Source organism: Pongo abelii, chromosome 2 (genome assembly GCF_028885655.2).
Source record: "Pongo abelii isolate AG06213 chromosome 2, NHGRI_mPonAbe1-v2.0_pri, whole genome shotgun sequence".
In the NCBI taxonomy this organism is placed as follows: domain Eukaryota; kingdom Metazoa; phylum Chordata; class Mammalia; order Primates; family Hominidae; genus Pongo; species Pongo abelii.
In genome coordinates this window covers 130557714-130577132 of record NC_085928.1, presented here as the reverse complement: position 1 = coordinate 130577132, position 19419 = coordinate 130557714, and the positions used below count along the sequence as shown (strand labels likewise).

Below are 19419 nucleotides of genomic sequence, written 5' to 3'. Positions count from 1 at the left end.
TCTTCTTCAGTTTTCCTCTATTACAGGCACTTATACCTCCAGAGAGGTAACTGCTATAAGCCCTTGTAGGAGAATTTGGTTACTTTACCACTCCCTGTGGGATGGATATGAGACATTATACGGGAAAGGTAAAGGAAGGAGCAACATTCCTGCCATCATGATTTTTTTTTTTGTTTGTTTATTTGTTTGAGACAGAGTCTTGCTCTGTCACCCAGGCTGGAGTGCAGTGGCGCAATCTTGGCTCACTGCAACCTCCGCCTTCCAAGTTCAAGTGATTCTCCTGCTTCAGCCTGCCGAGTAGCTGGGACTACAGGTGCACGCTGCCATGCCAGGCTAATTTTTGTATTTTTACTAGAGACGGAGTTTCACCATATTGGTCAGGCTGGTCTCAGGAGTTTGAACTCCTGACCTCAGGTGATCCACCCACCTTGGACTCCCAAAGTACTGGGATTACAGGCATGAACCACCATGCCTGGCTGCCATCATGATTTTGTCAAGAACTATTTATCTAAGATAGTCAAGGAAAGTTAAATGAGATGCTGAAGGAAAATTGTGTGTGTGTGTTTATCTAGTGCCTATTCAGTGCCAGGTGTTTTATTTAGGCTACTGCATCTAGCCTTTCAACAGCTCTGTAAAATGTCAGGTGAGGGGTTTTCTTTTACCCTACTTACAAGCTAATAAATTAACCTATTAATGTTTAAAATGTATTTTCCAGTGAGTATTAGTCTCGTATTTCTGATGCTAGCCAAAGACCTGAGACTCCTAGGTCAGAGACAAAGAACTTTATTACTCACCATCACAGCAAAGAACATCAGCATCAGCTCCCTTTGCTACTAAGATTCAGAGGGCAAGCTGACACAGATCCAGAGGTATACTATACCCACAGTGGGTTTGTGTCATAGCCAAGGAACATTGAGCTTGGAGAATCTACTACTTGTATAGCAAGTAGTAAGTAGTTGTGTTCTTTGTTCCAGGGTGGGAGACATTACTTTGTCCCTCAAGTTGCTCACTGCAAGCACAACCCTGACAAATAGCCTGGATAAAGAGTACACAGGGCCTTGGATTCTTGGCATACCCTATGCACTGCATATGGGTTTGAGAGATCCATGGAGAGAACTGTCTCTCCCAACACAAAATAGGTACTATTATTCTTATTTCACAAACAGGAAAGTTGAGGTAAAAGAAAGTTAAACAGCTAAGGTAAGGAAACAAGGTGTAGTGAGACCAGGATTCAAATCTGTATCTATATTCTGAAGCCCATGATCTTTTTACCATATGTTGCTGTCTACTGGGAGGGCTCTTGGAAAAATAATTATACCACATTGGTCTTTTATTATGATTCACAAGATAACAAATGCAAACTTAATATTAAAAAATGTCCAGAAGGCGCTGAGATTTCTGATGGGTATGCAAAGATATGTATGTATTCATCCATTCATTTACATATATTTCTAAAAACCATCTATGTATCTGCCCCTGTGGTAGGAATGGATGGAGAGAAAGGAGTAGAAAAATTAAGAATTTTTTCATTTGTGAAATGTCTCAGTGCCACTTAACACAACAGTGTTTTAAATTTCCAAATTCAAAACTTAAGAGTCTGTAGAACTTTGACATTCAGAAAGGTTGCCTTTTCTGAACTCCTAATTACTTTAAATTGAAAGTCACTTCAATCTCTTTTCTGCAGCTTCTCTGGATCTTTGGTTTCATTGAAGTATAATCTAGGCAGCCTCAGTGGGAATTTATCACTGTACTAAGGAAGAAGATACATTTTGATTCTGGAAAACTCTATCTCTTTTTTAAAGGTCCACATGTAAAAAGACATTTGGAATAAATTTTAATGTGATTCATTGGAAAAATTCTTTCAATTTGAACTCTCTGCTCATACAAAAGGATGAACTCATTAAGTTCTCCAGCGTCTCCAAGGAAGATGGTGATAATGGAGGGCTAAATTGTGGCACTTCCGTGTTTCTGATAAAAGCTGAGAATGAAAAAAAAAGTGACCCCTTTGACATTACTTATTTAAACACATTACTTATCAAAAACAATTATGGTTGTGGGCTTTGGAGCAGGGAAATTCTCAGCTTCCAGAAAGCCTATGGAAAATATCATTTAAGTGTAACCCCTTTCACTCGCCCCATTCCTGTCTCTTCTATTGATCTGATTTTGAGATTTTATATTCCTTATGGATGAACTCCTAGAGATCTTTGTCTGGAACCAGGTCTACTTTGAAAGTTGAAACAGTGATTAATATGCCTGTGTATTATTCATATAAAAATGTCTGGAAGGATGTCTGTCCACTCACATGTCACCGTGGCTATCCTGGGGCCATGGACTCACAGGAGGTTCTTTTGCATTCTCACCTGAGGGTGGGTTACTTCAGGTGGAGCAAGAATTCTCTCCTTGTCCCTGGCTTTCCAATGTGCAGTTCACTTTACCCTGGGTTGTTGCCTCCTTTCTTTCTTGCAAATAGCACATGCGTAGTTCTTCCTTAGTGGGTGTTTGGTGGTGAAAGAGAAAGGAGAAGGTGGGCATGCAGAAACAATTGGAGCTGCCATGCTGGTCAGGCTGTTTTCCCCCAGGCCTCTTTGGGTGTTGGTAGGCATAGGGTTGTTGGTACCTTGGGCCAGCTGGACCTTTCTTTCTCTTCGTTCATTTCACAATTGTTTACTGAGTGAGGGTATGTGCCAGATACTTCCAGGGGATATAGCAGTAAACAAAGCAAATTTCCTCTTTCATGGAGTTTACATTCTAGTAGACAATTAAAAGATAAAAACATCTAAAATATGAAGTATATCAGGCCATGACAAGGGATGGGAAGAATAACAGACCAGGGTAGAGCAGATGGAGAGTGAAGGAAGATGAAGGTAAAGGGAGCTATTTTTTGCAGGTGAAGAGGAAAATCCTTCCTGACAAGGTGCTATTTGAGTGGAGGCCTGATGGAAAGGATGGAAGGGGCTCAGAGGCTGCTATTTCAGGCAGAGGGAACAGTACACAGAGTTCTGAAGTGTGAATGTCCTTGGGCTTTTCAAGGAACAGAAGATAGTTCAGTGTAGCCAGGGCAGAGTGAGTGAGCTGGGAGTATAGGGAAAGAAGACAGGGGGTTAGCTGTGCCCCAGGCCCTGTACAGCCTTGCAGGCCACAGCGTGAGGGCCTGAAGATCTTAGTTGGGTAAGCAGGAAGCAACAGGGGAATATTGAGCTGAGAAGTGACTTGCTAGCATGTATTTTAGAAGAAACATTGTTAACTTGTCTTTAATTTATTTAAAATATTTTATACTGGACAGTGGGTTTTAACACTTAATGACCTTTTTTCATTAAGTATTGAAGAAGTACATCACTATGTTGTTGGGTATATTTAATAATTACATTCAATATTGTAGTGAAATAGGGAAGTGATGCTTTCCAGAAGAGAAAATAATCAAATAGAGATTTACAAAGCCATTTGCTCATATCTCCCTGACGGACACAAACCTTAGTCTCTATGCACAGGTGTATGAGAAATGTAAATCTTTATCTTCCCATCAATGTACTCCCAGCATGAGATCCATTATTCTGGGAGTTCCTTCTTCTATCTGAGTTTCATGTAAGTCAGGGGGCTAGGATGCAACAGAACAGCGATTCTCCAAGTGTGGTTTCCAGAGCTGCAACATCAGCATCACCTGAGAACTTGTTAGAAATGCAGATTCTCACTCTCCACCCCAGGCCTGCTGAATCAGGAACTGTGTGGCTGGGCCCAGGAATCTGATAACAAGCTTTCTAGATAATTTTGATGCACATTAAAATCTGGGAAAATTTTCTTATGGTGTCAAGTCATGGGTGAGGACAGCTAGTCTGTAATGTCATCAGTCCACAGTCCACAATGGTATCAGCTGAGATGTTGTCTTCCCCTGTTGATCCACTCAGGGTCCAGCTTTGCTCCTCATGCCTGACTGCAAGCTCTTTCATGTCAAGTTTTCTCTTTCTCTCAGCTAATTTTTGGGCCATTCTTATGGCCCTGTGCATATGACGATTCTATTATTTCTCTATCAAATTGAGCTATGGGAAATTTTGTGGTTGTCATCTAAACTCAGGCTACTTTGGGCCTCTCTCAACATCGTGAAATTATCCTGCCATTTCCTTGTTACTCTGAGGCTTGGAGAACTCATACATCACTTGTCCATTTCTTTTATGGGGTCTTGCTGTCTTCATAGCCTCAGCTCAAGAATGGGAGTCCAAGTCTTCTTCACTCTCAAATTGCCCCATACTTAACTGAAGTTTCTTTCACTTTCCTTCTCCCCTCAATAGTCAAGAGAATGTTTTCCTTCTCCCCTCAATAGTCAAGAGAATGTTTTCTAGTCTCAGGCAAGAAAATTTGCCTTGTTCTAGATGAATCTCACCTACAGCACAAGCTATCCATCATCAAGGTAGATAAAGACACCTGGGGAAATACCTCAAACAATAGCTTCTCTCGTTGACAAAACACTTGTGCTGTTTTAATTTATTAATTGAAAAACATTATTGTTAAGTGTAATACATCTCGTTTTAAAAATGTGCCTGTATATGTGCCAAATGCCTCTCAGGTGGTTCTTAGATGCCTCAAATTTGGGAAGTCCTGAACAATATCCTCAGCTGTGATAACTGAAGCTGCCCACCTCTTTTCTCTTATTGATTACTAACCTTTCATGGACCCAGTGAGTCAGATTCTGTGGGTTTGGCTGTGAACTGTATCATTTATATATTGTCTGCTTTTCTTTTGTCCTCACTAGCTTGCAACAATTAAAGGCAGGTAATTATTATTTTAGGCACTGTCAACATGAATACAAATGAATGATTGAAATTTTATTTGGTTTTGAGTTGATCTAGATGATTAAAAATATACGTAAGTTTTTAAAAATTACACTTTAAGTTCTGGGATACATGTACAGAACGTACAGGTTTGTTACACAGGTATACACATGCCACGGTGGTTTGCTGCACCCATCAACCCGCCTAATGTTATCCATCCCCTAGCTCCCCATCCCCTGACAGGCCCCAGTGTGTCATGTTCCCCTCCCTGTGTCCATGTGTTCTCATTGTTCAGCTCCAACTTATGAGTGAGAACTTGTGGTGTTTGGTTTTCTGTTTCTGTCTTAGTTTGCTGAGAATGATGGTTTCCAGCTTCATCCATGTCTCATCATCACTGGTCATTAGAGAAATGCAAATCAAAACCACAATGAGATACCATTTCATGCCAGTTGAAATGCTGATCATTTAAAAGTCAGGAAACAACAGATGCTGGAGAGGATGTGAAATAGGAACGCTTTTACGCTATTGGTGGGAGTGTAAATCAGTTCAATCCTTGTGGAAGACAGTGTGGCAACTCCTCAAGGATCTAGAACCAGAAATACCATTTGACCCAGCAATCCCATTACTGGGTATAGACCCAAAGGATTATAAATCATTCTACTATAAAGACACATGCACATGTATGTTTATTGCAGCACTGTTCACAATAGCAAAACTATATGTAAGTTTTAAAAATTACTTTGGAATGAAAGTGGAGATTAAAAAAATTTTTAATGAACATTTTGTTAACATCTGAGAATAAGTTCTCAGAAACCCAGGGATACTTGGGTTTAAGTTAAGGATATACTGGTTTTGAATCTCTGGAGTCAGTGGTTTTATTTTTGTATGCCATGGACACCATGCCTTTTGGAATTATGGCACTTCCTTCTCCTTGCCACTTTTGCCCCAGTATCCCTGTCTGTATTAGATATATTTGTGCATTTTGTTTTTTCAGGGAGAAATATGGTCTTATTTTTGGAGAGAAAGAAGCTGCACTTGGATGGGGAATGAAAGGATTCCTAGAGATGATGAAACTGATTGCATTTGCAATGTTTTTGTGACAAGCTGGATATCATCAATCCTTGTAACTATGTGACTCGTAATCACTATTTTGGAGGAAGAAGTTGCACCAGCACATTTTTAGTTTTGCTTATAATCCACAGTAATTTAAAGTGGTCAGAATCTAATTATGCCCATTTCTGATAGACATTCAAAATAAGCCAGTTTCTTAGCTCTAAAGCTTCATGAGGCGCCCACGCAGGAGTAGCTGAGATCTTATAAGATGGACAGGAAAATACAACCCCCTTACCCTGTCTATTTTAAGGCAGCACTCTGTCAAAGTGCACTTTTCATTTCCCAGATACCTTTCCATGGTGAATGACCATGGCATTGAATGAAAGTGTTCTGAAATGTGGAAGAAGAATTAACTCCTTGTGGAACGTGTTTTAAAAGTTCTGTCTCTGATACATGAATTGTCAGAGAATCCTCTCAGCCTGCCCACTGGCTGTGCTTTTGGGCTATATCATTAGTCAGCCAAGCTGATTAAGACTAATTTTGGTCAAAATAAATTCGTGCCTGAGCAAACAACCCATGTGCAGAATCTCAACCAAAGGCAATTAAATCGAGATTCCTTTTATGATGGAGACTCAATAACTACTGTGGTTTTTGATATCATTCTAATGAACCAATGGCAAAGAAATGTCCCCAGTGTATCAGACTATCCTAGAATTTATTTTCTATATTTTTTCTCACTTTAGAGTTGCTCTTTGATTCTGGCACATCATTCTCTCTGATAATGGTTTCAAATCAGCTTGTCTGATTCATGGCTGCACAGAGAAGGTTTTCTCAGGAGCTAGTGGAATGGTTATTAAAAAAAAACATGGAAAGGCAGATGGTAGACTATTTTACTGGCTCATCTGCTTTTGCAGGGAATGATTATACATTCAAAGTAAGTGGCACCAGAAGTCAAATCTAACTGAGGTTGATCTCACATGTTTCCTTGTAGAGAACATAAAATACAGCAGCAGAGACAGCCTAAAAGCTGATCCCTGAGGACATAGTCATGGTCGTGATACAACCTGGGGCTGAAGCAGATCTGAGAGGTCATTTATTTGAGGCTCCAGCCTTCTTACAACCTCATTGTCATGATATTTCAGTCTTTGCTTGAACACCTTGAGTGATGGGGGAACTCATTATTTCCATCTGTAGGCAGTTAAGTGCGATATAATTCTTCCTTCTTTTGAGTTGATATTGACTTCTGAGTAGTATCCATTTATCCATTCGTTAATCCTGGCTATGCTCTTTGGAAGCAGCACAGAAAAAATTCATTTTCTGTTCCACCTGGCAGCTAGCTTGGGTGTGAGCTAGAATGCCATCTCACGTCTTCTACACGCTAACTGTTCCCAATTCCTTGGGTCATTCCCCGTATGAAATGGGTTGGGTACTGTTTCATAAGCCTCTGGACTGGGGGAAACTAGGAAGAGACAGAGATAGTTTAAACTTGCTTAACCCACATACATGACACAAACAAATTGAACATTCAATACCAGGCCCATAAAAATGAAAGACATTTGCCAAGTGGATTTCAGAAGATAAAGTAGGAGTAGTGGCAACAAAGACTGTCTCTCAGGTTTCCTCATCCTTGTCCTAAGCAGCGTAGCCTTAGGTCCAGTGTCTCTGTAGACTGATGATGATGCAAAGGAGACTTAGTGGTGCTACTCTGGCCCTTTAAATAAAGTTGACTCACACACTCAGCACCTAGACTTGGCTTAAACATATAAGAATTTCTAGTGAGAGGTTTCCAGAACTCTACTGGAGATTTAGGGATCCCTAGAGACAGATTTACTTTGGGGACTTTGGGGTGGCTGAATGGCCTTTTCTCTCTTATGTATTGGAGTTTCACATTCAATAGTGTTGATTGGAAAAATAGATTCTGCGGCTGGAAGACCGTCTATCAACTAGGACTGTCTACTACTTTCTCTTTTTTTTTCTCTCTTTTCTTTCCATGTCATCTTCAGGCCATTTTTAATGTCATCTTCCTGGCTCCAAGGCCATAGATTGTGCTTCTCACCCAGGATTCTGTTATCCAATCATTTAATGTCCATTTTCTTGCAGTAACTGCTACAACATGGGTGACTCAGTAAAGAGATGGTTAAAACCTGGCAGTTTTGTGGGGAATGGCCTTAGGTGCAGGGACTTGAGATAATCAGACTCCGTATTTTATGATGGCTACAATTTATTTCATTTTTTTCCCTTCATCTCTTCTATACAGGCACCCAGTGTAAAGTGCTTGATGTATGTCCTTGGTTATATATGATTCCATGCAAAATGTATGGTATTCCTTTGTGTTTGCAGTTTACATAAATAGTATTGTGTTATAGATCTTTTTGTTTTGTTGTTATTTTTACAAGTTTCAATATGCAGGTCTATTTCAATGCTTTCTATGCTGCAGTGATTTCCATGGTAGGTATCCTTCCACCCAGTATTTATCTCCTCTTGCCTTGTCTGAACTCAGCTCCCTAATAATGCAAAGTATGTGATGCTAGGATTCCTATGCCTATAGGTCTCTGTAAGAGCTTGAGGTATTTTCCCAGAATGGGAATCCTGGCTCTAGGAAAAATGGGCTGAACCAATTTACACTCTCACTAGTGGGAGATGGGGTCCTTATCTTTTTACATTCCTGTTAATGCTTGATATTTTCTGTCTACCTACTCTGTGAGTATAGAGCGATATCAGTTTTCATATTTCTGATTACTCGTGAGCTGGGGGATCTCTTTATATACTTTTTAGCCATTTGGGCCTCTCCTTCTGTGAATATTCTATTTTACTATGGCATTTTATGTATTTTTCTTGTTGATTTGCAAAATCTACCTGCATATTCCTGATGTTAATTCTGTGACATTTCAGATATTGCAAATATCTTATCATAAAAAATTCTCTTTTTAATGGATCTGAATTTGTTTTGCTATATTTTGTTTAAGACTTGTTTTCCTTTAATTGCAGGTGTGAGCGAAAGTTGGGCTTTTATTATTGCTTTCCTGTGGAAAATTCCACAAGAACCTTCAATTTACTAATTTATTCCCACGTCTAAGTACAGTCTTAAGTAAACGTATCTACCAGATGTCAGCTAGAGCCCTCTCTTTATGTAGCTAGAGCTACATGAAACTGCTTTGAAAAGCTCTTCTCTCAATTCTTTAAAACTAGACAAAGTAACTCCCAGAATCCTATGCATTCTGGGATAATTATATTATTAAGATCCCCTTTGTTTTGGTGCTCACCAGTTCTATATAAACATGATACCTGAATGTCTCTCTTCATTTGTTTCCACAAGAAATTCATCTGCATCATGCATTTGCTAATAAGTTGATTATCTAAAGTTGAGAGAGCTACAGCATGGTGTCATATCTTGAAACATAAGTGTTTCTGTCATCTTGTTTGCTTGCCCTCCCCACCTCCAACCTCCATTACTGTAAATTCTTTTTCAATTATGCAGAGCAATTTGGCTCTCCCAAAACTTGATCAGACCCTCAAATGCTTAGCAAACTAAATGTCCTCTTGTCAGCTGACATATCTAGTAGCCAGCTGGGTTATACATAGGTCCTACAAAGAGAAATTACATTTTATGTTGCAACACCAATGAATGGTTTTGCAATGGACACAATCTAATGAGAGGTCAGGTAACCTTCCTTTATAATGTCCTTTTTTTTTTTTTTTTTTTTTTGCATTAGAGTAGGTGAACCTTTTAGGAAGGGAAATGACAAACATTTCCAGAGCAGACTTGCTTTTTTGTTTTTGTAAGGGGCTAAGGCTTTACCCTGGTCTCAGTGCAGGTTGTAAAAAGAACATGGGTCTTGGAACCCCAAGATCTCTGACAATTGGCAATGGTGTCATCTTAGATAAGTTGCCTATTCACACTGAGTCCTATGTCCCTATTGTCAAATGAGAATACTAACACCTACTTCCATATTTGTTTGGAGGATTAGAGGTAATATAAAGGGTCTAGTATGATTCCTGGCATAGAGTAGGTGTTCATTACATGCTGGGCAATTATTACATACTCCAACAAGATAGTGAAGAACTCTGGGAGGCAGCACAAACACCTAGCACATCCTTTGGGGTGGTTGCTGGGACTCTTGAGTGGAAAGTAACAATGAATGGAACTTTTGTCAAAGTGCTGGGGAAAACGGAGGTGAATTTTCTGAAATGTTCAACCGGATTCTCACAAAGTAGTTCACTTACCAATGAAAAATCTTTGGTGATCTCAAATTTTTCATCTTATTTTATTATTTATTTTTTATTTATTAAGAGACAGAGCCTCATTCTGTCACACAGGCTGGAGTGCAGTGGTATGATCACAGCTCCCTAAAGCCCCGAACTGGGCACAAAGGATTCTTTTGACTCAACCTTCTAAGTAGCTAACTACAGATGCATGCTACCATGCCCGGTGAATTTTTTTCTTAGAATTTTTTGTAGAGACAGGGGTCTTGCTATGTTGTCCAGGCTGGTCTCAAATTCCTGGTCTCAAGCGATGTTCCCATCTCAGCCTCCCAAAGTGTTGGGGTTACATGAGCCATTGCACCTGGCAGGTTATTCATCTTTTGATGTAACTTATTACACAGAATCTACTTGGCCTTGACTTTATGTAGTGGAAAGATATCCTAAAAGATCTCTTTAGAGCTAAAAACTCCCACTGGAAAAATCATAAAATTCTTGGAATGCAAACCCACCCGAATATCTGCAACAAATAAGACTACAGCCTCTTTCTAGGACTTAGGGTAAAACTGAGGAGTGTTTTTCATATCTCTGTATCCATTGGGATTTGTGGGCATAAGAATTTTCTGATTTGTAACTTGAAGGTGTCTTATTCTATATGCATCTTCCTCATTGCTATTAGTGTTATGTACAAGAAAGTTAAAACAAAATATACAGGACATTATCAGTCTGTCCTGAAAGAAAAGGAGTGTTTATTTCAACTTCCTCTGACTTTACTCTTTATATGCATTGTTTCCAAAAATGTCTATACCAAGTGAAGTCTTATATGGAAAAATAAAAAAATTTTATTGGCTTCTATAAAACTTTCAGATAGGTATTCGTATAGAAAAAATTGTCCTTGAAATGAAACAGCTCCAAGAAAAACTAAGGTAGTGTAATTAAAAGATTAGTTTACATGTATTTAGAAAATGTAACTAAGAGGACAATTAATTTACATGACCAGTTTATATTACATTAAAAGCCCCTATACAGGCAGGTCCATGGTACAGTGAAATTTAAGTTTGATTGTCTATTGAGCTTCATGATTCTCTTTGGAACCTGACGGCTCATGTACAGATAATTGGAAGAACTTGTTGGCTGAAGGAGCCCTTGTATCAGAAAATTGCAGAGCCTCTAAGTTCCACGTATCTCCTGAGGGCCCAGGGCCACTTGTTTCACCCCACTTGCCACCTGATCTGCCAACTAGTATAGGTGGGGTATGCCCATCTGTGGAAGTAGAGACCAAGTTTCCCCACGTGCGGGATTGCTTTAACTACTGAAGCATGAAGCACCACGGGACCTGCTCTGTGGCCAGGTACATATAACCTAGACATGGAGGGAAGTTAGCCCTATTTTTGATAATGGGAGAGCCAGTAGATAAATTCTTTTTTTTTTTTTTTTTTGAGATGGAGTCTTGCTCTGTCACCCAGGCTGGAGTGCAGTGGCATGATCTCGGCTCACTGCAACCTCCACCTCCCGGGTTCAAGTGATTCTCCTGCCTCAGCCTCCCATGTAGCTGGGATTACAGGTGCACACCACCATGCCTGGCTAATTTTTTCTTGTATTTTTAGTAGAGACAGGGTTTCACCATATTGGTCAGGCTGGTGTCGAACTCTTGACCTTGTGATCTACCCGCCTTGGGCTCCCAAAGTGCTGGGGTTACAGGCGTGAGCCACTGCACCGATCAGTTTAGTTCATATGGCCCCTTAGAAGATGGTCTTACACAATTGAGTACTCAGTTGTGTTTGGTACTAAGTGTGGCCAACTTAGCAAAGCACTTTATATTTATTCTCTTTTCTTCTATGCCTCATTCACTTTTGCCTCCACTCCTTCTTCCTTGGGTGGTATAATGCCTAATAAAATTGCAGCATGAATTTTGCTTTCTGGGGAACCTAGGCTAAGGCAATTCTCTTCTTATTTTAATATAGCCTTCGGGCAATATCACTGTATAGATACAGACTTCATTTATGATTTCATCAATGTATGGTGTAGGTAGATTGTCTTTAAAGAGTATAACATGGCACTTTTCATCAAGTAGTCAGTGAATTCTCTTGAGATACATGCTCAAATGGTATCTGTAACATTCTGCATTTCAGTAGTTCTACTAAGCTTTGCTTTGGTTTAGACAGCATTTAATGTGTCAGAATTTGTGTACATAAACCTAATGACAATTCCACTTATTTACAAAGCTATGGTGCCCTGAGTGTCTAAACATAAAAACCAGAGTGAGCTGTCATCTTGAGGGTGGAGAAGCAAACCAACTTTGTCCTCTGGCTTCTCTTCATAGATTATTAGACTTTTCCAGGTTTGTGACATGACAACAGCTTCTGGCTTTGCCTGTGTAAAGGGGTTAAGAATTGTACCTAGCTGGAATATATATGTTCCAGCTCTCCACAATAAATGAATCCAGTAATTTCTTGGAGGAGGGAAATACGTTCATTAGGATGCAGTTGGGAGGTACATAATGTAGACAAGAGATAAATATATAAAGTTAATCTTAGTCATTTGAATATAGAGTAGAAAAACTCAGAAAATAGTACCCCGAACTGATCTAGCCTAGGGAAATAATGATGCTTGCCCCATCTTACCTGAACTGGTGTTTTCACGAACCAGGAAGAATGAGATCAAACACTTTTTTTGGAAAGTGTTTATTTGGTTCATGTCCTGGCCAAACAAACACTTTGAGTTGAGCTTCCTCTGTGTGAAGCAGAACCGCTTGCTGTACTGAAATGGGATGTGGTTTTAGATTTACCTTTGGTGTGGGCACTGGTTGCTTTTGCTTGCCCACCATTCTCCTCCATTTATAGCAGCAAGACTTGGAATTTTCTTTGAGGAATCATCTTGCCTCAACTCTCAGTTCATAGTTTAGATGAGGCTGACTGTCCCTCTTTCCCCTCACCCAGTTCCAGGATTCCTGATGATAAGGTTGGTTATGCATCTGTCTTCCTTATCACAGTGATTGGCTCAGGAATGGGCACATGACTCAACCTGGGCCAATGAGAATTAGGCCAGAATTTTCATTAGAATTGTTGGAGAAAAGAAATTCTCCTTTCACTATATTTGGAGCTGTAAAGCTAATCCTGGAACTATTGGAGGCCGGTGAAAGGCCATGTGAATGTTAAGTCTACATGAATGACAAGATAAAGAAAGGAGCTTCCTGAGAATACTGAGTAAGTGCACCCAGATCCAGCCATGTCTGAAGCTTTTGTGTGCAAATACCCTAGATTTCCCAGATATTAAAGTCAATAATTAGCTTTATGCTTAAGCCAGTTTGAGTTAGCTTTTTGTTACTTGTCATAGAAAGAATCTCAATTAACATGTGTTCAGGGCAACTGAGATTGAGATGTATGTTGGCAGCTGATGTTAATATAATTCCATTAGTAATATTCCTGAATAATTTGAGATGAGAAGATGAATGTTGTCCTTGAGCTGCAAAACTTTACCTCTCTCCTCCCTTCATCTTTGTGGCCCCTTCCAAAGAGGTAACCGCCCATCAGCATTTTACTTAGTTTCTTCTCTCCCTCCATACTTTCTTCTCAAGTAAATTTGCTTATTCTAGTAGATGTTTATTTATGAAATAAATGTCCTTACATCCTTGGTTCCATCTTTTGGCAGCAGCTGAAGTGAGAAGAGCAGGCAACTCTTTGCCTATGTAGAAAATAATAATATTTAAAGAAAGAGACAGGAAAGTATATCTGTTATAAGCTTTTTCTTTTTTAGAATTTAAGCTTATGAGTTTATCTACGCCCACTATATTCATAATTACAGTTTTATATCTGCATACAAAAGCTATGTAAAAATCCATTTTTCCCAAATATACAAATTTTTTTTGGATAGTTTAAAACATTTTGATCACAGATTTCAACAGAGTTTTAGGCTGAAAAAAATATCACCATCTAGCAATATCACTTAACACTGTTTGCAAAACACAAATCTTCCAATGACTGTAAATCTTTTTCTATTCTGTAGTATTTTTCTGATTCTCAGGGCATGAAAACATTATGGGAAAAAAAAAGGATTTTCTATGAAGAAAGCATGGAGAACTAATTTGGCTCTATGGTCAAATTAAAAATGCCAAGTTAATAAGGGAGAACCAAAAGAAAGAAGTGGCGTAATGTCACATCAGCTCATTCATGCCCTGATAATTTCTGTATCAACAATACATATGTAAAGTGTCTCCTTTTGTCTTACGTTGTGCTCCATAATTTACATGAGTATTATCTGCATCCTGAGGAGGACAGATTTATATTTGATTGTCTTGTGCATAGGGTGGGTCAGCTTTAACTGTGCAACAGAAAGCCACAAACAGCGTTTTACCTGCACAATATTGCTCTTGAAGGCGGCATTAATTAATGTGGAAACACACTATAAATGCACACTTTTTGCATTTGCAAACATTTATACAGCACAGTAAAAATTCTGTGATAAGGCCAAACCTTTTTTCCCCCAGTCTGGTTTTTTTTTTTTTTTTTTTTTTGAGTGTGTTTTTAATGCATTTTTTTTAAAGATTAAAGTAAAATGTCTCAATTGTAAAAAATACACACCGGGCAAATCCTTACCTGGATAATAAATATCTACATCACAGTACAATAAAATTTCTTCTCTATAAAATTTAAATATGGATTATAGTCTATCACTATCAAAAGAAACACTATGCTAATATTTCCATATTATTAAAATAACAGGAAAAATTACGAGCTTATTTTAGAACCTGATGCCATAGCCGTTGGAAAGGGCAAAGAGATTCAAATGTCGATCATCACTCTCCATTTGAAGAGGAACTGTGGCTTAGTTATTCACTTAAATTCAGTTCATGAAAAAGGTTTAGCCTTACAAATGCTGGCTACATTTCAAAAACCGTAAGACTGATTTCATAATTTATGACTCATGCAGCAAAAGGTCAATATGACACGAATAGGTTAGAGTTCCATAGAATAAAAAGGTATCACTGACAATGACATGCTTCAAGGGTGCTCAGCGGTTCCTTGGAGGCTGAGTCTGTGGGGGGCTTAGTGTCGAGGAGGGGCCAGGGCTTGTACCCCTGTTCATGGAGGAGCAACAAGAACGGCGTTGCTGGCACAGAGCGAAGGCCTGGCAGTCCACCCCAGGCCTGCACTGCACACTGAAGAGCTGTCGCCCGGGGCACAGGTGAGGGGCTTCGCTGGGCTGAGGCATCAACAGGTCAAGCGCGTCATTGAGGACCGAGGCTCTAGAAAAAGCTCTGAGGCGGCACGTGGTGTTTTGAGCAGAATCATAAAGAAGAAAACATCTTACTTTTTTCATTGTTTCTGGAAATACTGCACGTCTAAATTGAAGAGCAAAGTACACTTGAGGGTCACACACGCACGCGCACACACTCACACGCGCACACGCCCCACACCGCTCATCCCTAAAAGGGAAGTGATTTATAAATACAAATCCCAGCATAGTGGGTGTGTTCTCCTCTACTGAGACGTCTCCCTGCCGAGGGGGTGGGAGCGCAGGTGTGAAGGGTGTCTCCATCAGGTCCACACTGGATTTGCAAGTCTGGACAATAGATGAAAAAATGTTTAGAAAAATCTAGAGCAAATCCCTCACAAATGAGTTTTATGAGATGGAGTCTTGAGATGCACTAAGTACCTCTGTCAGCTTCAGAAGGAAGGAGTTTAGTTTCAGAGTCATTATCTTTTGAGTCCTATGGCCTTTCCTTTCAACCTGAAGTGGGCTAAGGCTTGTCCTATTCCGCATGAAGTATTCAGCCTTCAATGAGATTTCCAGACCAGCAGTTTGCCTATTGAAGGCAATCATTTAAGGTGCCAAGGATCAAACGTTCCTTTACTTGCGGCTGGTTGGATGGCTGTTTATATGCCATACTATTTGGCCAGTTCTCGATCATGGTTAGTCCCCAAAGCATTCTGATTTAGCTTGAGATCAGGCTCTGAACTTCTATTCAAATCTGGGTGTCTGATGTACTGAGGACCCTGTCAAACAAAATGAGGAAACTTTCCCCAGAAGGCCTGACGCTGCAGGACCCTGCCTGCTTGCCTTCCTCTCATTCCCTTTGGAAAGAAAGCTTGCCCCAGACAGCAGAGCTTCTCAGGGTTACCCTGGAGCGCAGAGGTGGCTAAGTGTTTGTCTTCCAAAGGGCGGTTGGTTCCTCAAGGAGTCAAGAGAGGAAGCTGAAATATTAGCAGAGCAAGCACTTAAGGAGCCTGGCCAGAGGCCGCCTAGACAAAACCAAACCCCAAAACAATCTGTCTGTAGATAAAGCAGGTAATCTGCCAGTGAATTTCGTGCTTATAATTGTAAATCTTTTCACTTCCTTTCTCTGGGTAACAAGTTCCATAGCAACGTTCTTGTTTCCTTTTTCCCAGAAGCCAGTACAATTGCTTTCATGCATTGAATATTTAATTCCCCGCTCCCAGATAATTTCCAATCATACTTGGAATTTTCAGTGCTGTTCCTCTTCTTTTTCCAAGGCCTCTAAATGGTTGACTAGTATTGTGTCAAATTATTATTTCGAGTCAATACCAAATTTACGTTCCTTAACTGTTAAGTGGGCCATACTTCTTGTCTAATAAAGTTAGGAATTTAAGTGTTAAAAAAAATCAAAGGAACCAGATTTTTTTTTCCCCTTGAAATTCAGACAATATTAAGGGCAGGAAGGGTTTTAGAGATCATGACTTATTCACCAGGTAAGAAAACCAAGACCTAGAATTACAAATCTACCAGTTGACAGAGCACGAACTAGAACTCAGGCACCCAGACTTCTGGGCCAGTTATGCTCCACCAAACTTACAAAAAGCATCTACTTGGTTTTCACAGTGACTTTCCTTCCTTTGTTTTTAGGTAAATCTCACTGATATGGCTTATTTTCCCCAATATTTCCAGGATAAGGCAGTAAAAGGTAGGCAAAGGAATAGTTCATATCTACTATGCCAGTGGAGAAAGAGATACATTCAATTGCATGGGTACATTCTATGCCCATTTTCTGACACTGAAGAGATGAAGTGTCACCGTTTGTTTTCTGGGCACAAGCTATTCTAGCATGGGCCATTGGGGAGGCAGGCTGGCAGGAAAGGTCAGTGTGCACATGGTCTGCAGGTGTTTGCTATTGAGTATCTGTCAGGGTGTGCTATAAGAGGGACAGGAGGGTCAGTGGCAGGGCCAGTCTCTGTTTAGAGATAGTCAAGCTATTTAGTTCCTCAGAGTCAGAGGGAAAAAGGGGACTAGGAGACATTTGTCAATGAGGCAAGGAGCTTGAGGATCTAACCAGAAGGAAGCGTCCTCCAGCCATCAGGACACAAAGGGGCCCTCAGAACACTGCATTTCCTTCAACTCAGAATGTAGCTGCGCTAATCTCGCCTCAGAATTTCTCCAGAAGAAGACTGACATTTCACTGTATCTTTCCTTGATTAGAATATTTGACCCATAGAGAAATCTCTTGTCAGCTCAGCAAAGATACAACCTGGATAAAGAACTTCAGGAGCTTGGGAGATGACAGATCAGATGCCACAGAAAAGGGGTGCCACCCTGTAAATAGGTTTGATTTCTGTAAAAGTGTTCTCTGAGCCTAAATGGGAAAGAAGCCTTCCTACTGTGAGGTAATACTATGTGACTTTTTGGAAACCATGGAGTCACTGACATTGGTGAAGATTTCTAATTTCTCTGGGCTCACTGAAAAAAATTATTTTCCTTGTTGGCCTCAATCAGTCAATACCTGCACATCCTTGAGTCACACCCTTGTATAACTTGAATTAAATCATAAGGTTATAAAAATTATATTGGAAGGGCAGCTGATTTTTTTAGGACACAAGTATTCCTGTACATTCCAAGTTATGCTCCTAAGAGACCATAAAGAGTGCTGGAAACAGCATGCTCTTGAATAGATGAAAATTTGTTCGAGTCTTTCCCTAAAAGGCTGAAAGCCACATCTAACTAAAGGTGGTCTGTGCTCTGCTAACTTCAGCCCTGCGAACATCAGGATTGGGTGGAGGTGGTCGTATTATCTTGGTTTTAAGGCTTCTTTAGTGTCCTGCAGCGCCATTTTGCTGACTCAAGTCTTGGACCAGGGACGGGTGGGAGCTGGTGATGCTTGGTGCTGGTGAGTTAATGATTGTCCCCCACCCCACCTCCACAACCATAAAACCTTCAGAGCATTCACATCACAGGACCGGAGAACAAAATGCAATAGTTTCAAGTACCCGCATTCAAGGGGCAATTTCATCCATGTCTATGCCAAGGACTGCTTCCCTTTTCCCTCCCAAATAATCCCTCCCAACACAAAGAAACAAACAAAAAAGAGCTAGGCAATGGAATGAAATGACACCCAGTAGTGCTGTAGGAATTATGAGAATAAATCCAGTCAGTCTAATCCTCGAACACTTCCAAGAACAAAGGGGGGAAGAGTTCCGTGGGGCATTCCACCTTCATGTGCAGGAAGCGGCTGGCATGGCAGGCTCCTATCATCCGCAGGTCTGTCACCTTCATCAGGAGTTTTGGCCAAAAGTGTGTCACGTGGTGTTTTCGGTAATTGATATAGTGTTCAAAGGCCAGCAGGAAACTATCTTGGTACTTTTCTATTCTCTCAACACAGGCGAGCCCCGGGCGATCTGCGGGGAAGAGAGAAGATGGACATTGATTCAGAGATGGAAGGGGGAAGGCTTGCCTTGTCCAATTCCAGGCCTTTAGTGGGAGGTGGGCAGATCTAGGGTCTTCTCTCTTAGCCATGAGCATGGATGCAGCGTGAACTCTGGTGCTCCAGGGACCAGGTACCAGGGGAGTGGCATCATTTATATGAAGAAGGCAGTACTTTGTTCAGATGAATCTCTCTGTTTAGACAGATCACCTTCTTGAGTGTGAAAGGTGATGCCTCCCTCCTAGGGTACAGAAGGAGAAGCCTGACATAGCTGAAATATTCTGCAAGATGAGAGGAACAATTCTGAATTTTCACTGGCTGCCTGGCAGAGAGGAGAAGATGAGTGTGGACATGCATAGAAGGGGGAGATATATGAAGGGACTGGGGACATTGCAGCAGGCCTGAGGCCAAACGAGGAATGTGGAATAGTAAGACATTTTCTTGAGGACCAAGAAACACCATATTCAGTTTTGTGTTGTCTTCGAGGCTGCAATGAACCGGCCTTTCCCTTCCCTTATGCCTTCAGTAAAATTGCTACCAGTAGCAGCCTTGTATTAGTCATGATTTTGGAATTGAAATGAAAAGAAAAGGGGAGGGGAGCTGTGCCAGAGTCACCCCATGCAGAGAAGAGAACAGCTACAGTGGGAGCTGGAGTGAGAAGACACCGGGACCCTGGAAAGCCCAGGAAATCTTCCCAAGTCCTGCGCAGACTACTGGGCTTCCCACAGTATGTGGGAAAGGCTCAAGTCA

The 19419-nt window shown here is 40.5% G+C and overlaps 1 protein-coding gene and 1 long non-coding RNA gene across 20 annotated transcripts in view; one reads left to right on the top strand and one right to left on the bottom strand.

Annotated features, from left to right (window-relative positions):
* LOC103890229 (uncharacterized) overlaps positions 1–19419 on the top strand; it is a 123349-nt gene that overhangs the window by 43555 nt on the left and 60375 nt on the right. The gene's annotated exons all lie outside the window — the stretch shown is intronic.
* Positions 13747–19419, bottom strand: part of THRB (thyroid hormone receptor beta) — a 371566-nt gene continuing 365893 nt past the window's right edge. For all 19 annotated transcript variants that reach the window (XM_024244895.3, XM_063722162.1, XM_024244892.3 and 16 more), the window contains one exon: positions 13747–18643. In XM_024244895.3, the coding sequence (XP_024100663.1) occupies positions 18402–18643 (242 nt within the window). In that variant the 3' untranslated portion in view covers positions 13747–18401. The remainder of the gene's footprint in view (positions 18644–19419) is intronic.